Raw genomic sequence first — 4,316 nt, forward strand, 5'->3', positions numbered from 1 at the left:
GGGCCGGCGGGCCTGCTTGTTTAGACTATGTACGAATTCCTACAGATTATGTAAGAAATTATATATTACCTGAAAAGGGCGAGATTATGCACTTGATTCTTCGAAGTGAGGGTTTAGAAATTTCTCTCGTATTGGAGTGAAATTTCAAAATACTTCAAGAGGGCAAGAATCATTGCTCTAGGATTTGAGATGATGGCACGCATACCTGTTAAAGGAGATAGGTTCTTTTAAAAATGGTATTTTTCATTAGAGTTGTACTATAGATGAGATACTGGACTCCCGTCCAGCACGGACAATGACATGTGTCGTACAAATATTTTGATGATTTGTTTTATTAAACACCAATGAACAATTACAATTCTTTTAAGAGCTAAACAAAACCTTACATTAGTTTTTATAACATTAACCCTTTTGCAGGTACCTCTTTAAAAAAGACTCTTTACATTATAAGACAAATATTGCTTTGTACAGAAATTTACAAGCTATTAAGAAAACTTAAATATGACTGGGCTGGCTCTTGGTAAGAAGATTCAAAATATTTCTTCTCTTTCTCCCCAAAATAATATAATGTCAATTCATTAACATTTTCTTTTAGCTGAAGCAAACGTTTCTGTTAAACAAAAAAACAACAACATAAGAATTATAAGAAAAACCCTCGCTAATGCAGCATGCACCTGCTGTCTGCTGTTAACTTGTGGTTCTTTCGAGCCATAGCGCGCGTTGCACTAAACCCCCTAGGGTAAGGGTAGGTAGGCAATTGGTCCTACAACACTGCAAGTGAAGGAGCGACTTTCGTCGCTCTCTGGAGAGCGACTTTAGTCCTTTGAGTGAGGTGTCGTGCTCGAAATGAGTGAGACAATTTTGCCCCGCTCAATCAGAGCGATGACAAAAGGCTCACCCTATTTGAGTCACGTGCACTGACTTCTCACTATGGAGGAGTAAGATTTCCCTGACCCCGCCCAATTGGAGTGAGGAACCTCACTCTCATTGGGTCAGGACCGCAAATTATGAATCAAATTGAGTGAGAGTCTGATATCTCGCTCTCAGGAGAATATGTTTTGTGTCACTGATCTCACTCTCCAGAGAGTAAGATATCTGACTCGCATTTTCAGTGATCGCTCTAATTTGGTATCCACAGTTTAATATGGTGCTCAATCTGCGAGTATTTACTTTGCTCAGTTTAAGTATTATAACTGAAACAAGACAAACTTTTCGATTAAGATTGATTTGATTGTATCCTTCATGGCTAAAATATTTGTGGTGTAAAAGAGGTAACTTTGTAAAATATTTGTTGGATTGTACAGCAGAGACCACAAAAAGGGGAGTGGCGACTAGCCCGGCTCAGTGGCCGCTGCTGTCTCCTTCCGTCGGCGACGCTTCCCCCACCGCTTGTCCACTAAGAGTGGCGCGCGCTCGATCCAAGAATTCCTCGATTCCGCGGTGTTCGCGTCGGTCGTAGTTGGCAGGCTAGACTGTGTTCGATCGAGGGCACTGTGGGCTACGATTAAGCGAAAAAAAAATCGACACTTATCGAATCCCCGCCTGTTAAACGCGAAGATCGTGGTACGTGGTACTTACGCCCCTGCACTGGCCCCAGTGACCGCGAGGTCGGATTTTCCTGTGCACACATGAAGTAGAGGTCATAGGGTACCCCTTCGACCCCGAGTTGGCCCCGCTGACTCCAGGGTGTGCGGTGCGCGGGCAGCGGGGCGTCAAAGATGGCGGCTCGCATTCGGCCCGTTCGGCGGTAAAACCTAAAATCGCTGTGCAACACCACTAAGCGTTGTTGAGCGCGCTCGGCCCGGGCTTATTGGTCACTGCTAGGTCTTAACTATCATTGAAAGGCCGGACCTCGATGCAAATTTTTTAGTGAAACGGGCTAACCGAACTGCGACGAAGCCGATTTTTTCGTAGATTGAATTAAAGGGAAGAGATTGCCACAGCGTTCTCGAACACTTGTGTGCGGGAAGAAAACATGAGTCGACTCAAACGAACATTTGACATGGAGTCCTTGTTAGTTGGCGGAACAAAATACTGTGTTCAGTGAGCAATTTTGATAATGGTCATGCTAGCGCATACAGTTTGCTGCCTCAGCAGGGTAAGTTAGTATATGAAACAAAAAGGGTTGTCCTTACAGCGCCAATATTTTCGCTAAAGCTTTCATGAAAGCACAAAAAAGCACATAAAATTCATACCTTGAGCGAAACTGTTGTGCCGCTTATTGCAACGAATGTTTCTGTTCCAGCAGCTATAGGTTCAAACTCGCAACGAATTTTTTTAGCCCGCTCCAAATCAACTCAAATATTAGTTTTCCCAACTAAAATTTTCACTGGAAAAACAAAGGTGCTATCTAATGCCTTTTAAAGGCGTTAGTGAAATAGTGCCTCTCGAAAGGTGCTACTGCCCCCCCCAAAGGTGCTATTTTTGGCACAAATTGTGCCTCTACAAAGGCACTAGTGCAGTAGCGCCCCTAAAAATTTATTAGCACCCTAAAAAGGGTGCTATGTAGCACCTTTGTTTTTCCAGTGAAAATTTTAGTTGGGAAAACTAATATTTGAGTTGATGTCTCAACGAATTATTTTTCTCCGTGAACGGCGCTTAGCCAATGGGACAAAAGTAATACCATTCCACCGGCGATGAGTCGATCATTGCCATTCCAAAGGCAGTATCCATTGCCATTTTTTGCAATGGTCATAAAAAATATCTAAGATACCCTTAAACTTATTGGCAATTCGACCCCTGCCACATTGTCGGCAATGGAATTCCATCGCCATATTTTGGCAATGGAGCCGTCATCGCCAGATTTCGGGCGATGAACTTTCAATGCCAATATTTTGCCGATGAATCTTCACTGCCGACAGTTCCGCAGTGTTCAGAAAGCTAACAACTAAGAAGAACTTTGAAAAATTGTTTCTGCTCGGTCACTGCCAAAATTGGCAATGAATACTGCCCTTCGACACTTGAAACCTATGCACACGGAGTTCGTGGCGGCTCCGTACAAACACGCAGTTCCCGGGGGCTCGGTAAAAAAAAAAGGAGCTCAGAAGTCAACCGTATAGCGTCGTAACTATGTTATTTGAAAATTTAGAGTTATGAAGTGCGTCGGATGGAGGAAACCAAGGGCTATCGATCAGCGAAAACCGCATTACGATCGACTGCATGTCTGTACGGAGCTGCCTGGAACTACGGGTTTATTCAGAGACTCCACGAACTCCGTCGTGTTTGTAAGTTTCAAGTGTCACCTTGAAGTGGTAAAGACCGACTCATACCACACTGTTAAAAGGTCAGAACTTCTCGAAGAATTCAGTGTGAAAAAATTTACCAGAACTCTCTTTGTATTCTTTTCTTGTCAAAAGTTCATTAACTTCAGAAAATTTTACGACTGGTTTAAAGGCATTTCTGAGATAAAAAAATGCACTTCTTCTGACTACAGACAAGTGTTGTGATTTCACAGCTGATTAGTATCGAGGAAGTGTTTAGAAACCAATAAAAAATAACACTGCAAGTAACAATAGTATTCTTGTTACATTATCATTGCACAGATATTTAATTGTTCGAAACGAAAACCTCCACCGGAAATCTGAGAGTGCGAGTGCGTTGATTGAAAATACCGGACTGAACCGTAGGGAACCGACGGTAGTTATTGAGAGTGGGTGAGACATCCTGCTCTTACTCACATCCTGCACTAAGCCCCATGTCTCTGGCACCAGGCCACTGTAAAAATTTATGTTGATTTACGAAATATTTGTTGTATATACTTTCATACTAGCAACACATATTACACTCGTAAGCAAAATTAAAGCACCAATTTTTTCACATGGCATACTTTAGAAGCGTAATGAGGTAGAAAGTTGCCGTTTGGTAGGGTACGGGTACGCTCATGTGTTGTCAACAGACCCCTAAAAGCGCAGACCTCCATCTCAAACGGTTCGCGACTTGTGGGGCTTAACACTTTCTATTGTGGTTATGAATCAAAGATTGCTTCGTGACGCTCTTTTCACTACTAAGATGTCGCGTCTGGCCTAAAACGTGTGGGAGTACTCTTCGTGGTACAGACAACCTGGTGCCGTGCCGAAAAACCCCCTTCGCCGACTTTCAACTCGTCGAGAAGAACACTTTAGACAAAAGTTTCGTCCGGTTGTGTTGACACTGGTAAAACAAAGGCGCTACACAACGCCTTTCCTGGGGCGCTAAAATCAAAGCCTCATTTTCACGCCTTTCCTGGGGTGCTAAACCTTAGCGCCTCAGGAAAGGCGCTAAATTATTGGTGGAGTTCAGAGGTTAGCGCCTTTGATAATTCTCGCTCCATATAATTT

The 4,316-nt window shown here is 43.1% G+C and overlaps 1 protein-coding gene across 1 annotated transcript in view; it reads right to left on the minus strand.

Annotated features, from left to right (window-relative positions):
• Positions 1-314: 314 nt before the first annotated feature.
• LOC113209786 (uncharacterized) overlaps positions 315-4,316 on the minus strand; it is a 41,586-nt gene continuing 37,584 nt past the window's right edge. Inside the window, exon 11 of the mRNA XM_052274328.1 lies at positions 315-610. Within this exon, the coding sequence (XP_052130288.1) occupies positions 476-610 (135 nt within the window). The 3' untranslated portion in view covers positions 315-475. The remainder of the gene's footprint in view (positions 611-4,316) is intronic.

This window comes from Frankliniella occidentalis, unplaced genomic scaffold (genome assembly GCF_000697945.3).
Source record: "Frankliniella occidentalis isolate FOCC.00 unplaced genomic scaffold, Focc_3.1 Scaffold376, whole genome shotgun sequence".
Classification (NCBI taxonomy): domain Eukaryota; kingdom Metazoa; phylum Arthropoda; class Insecta; order Thysanoptera; family Thripidae; genus Frankliniella; species Frankliniella occidentalis.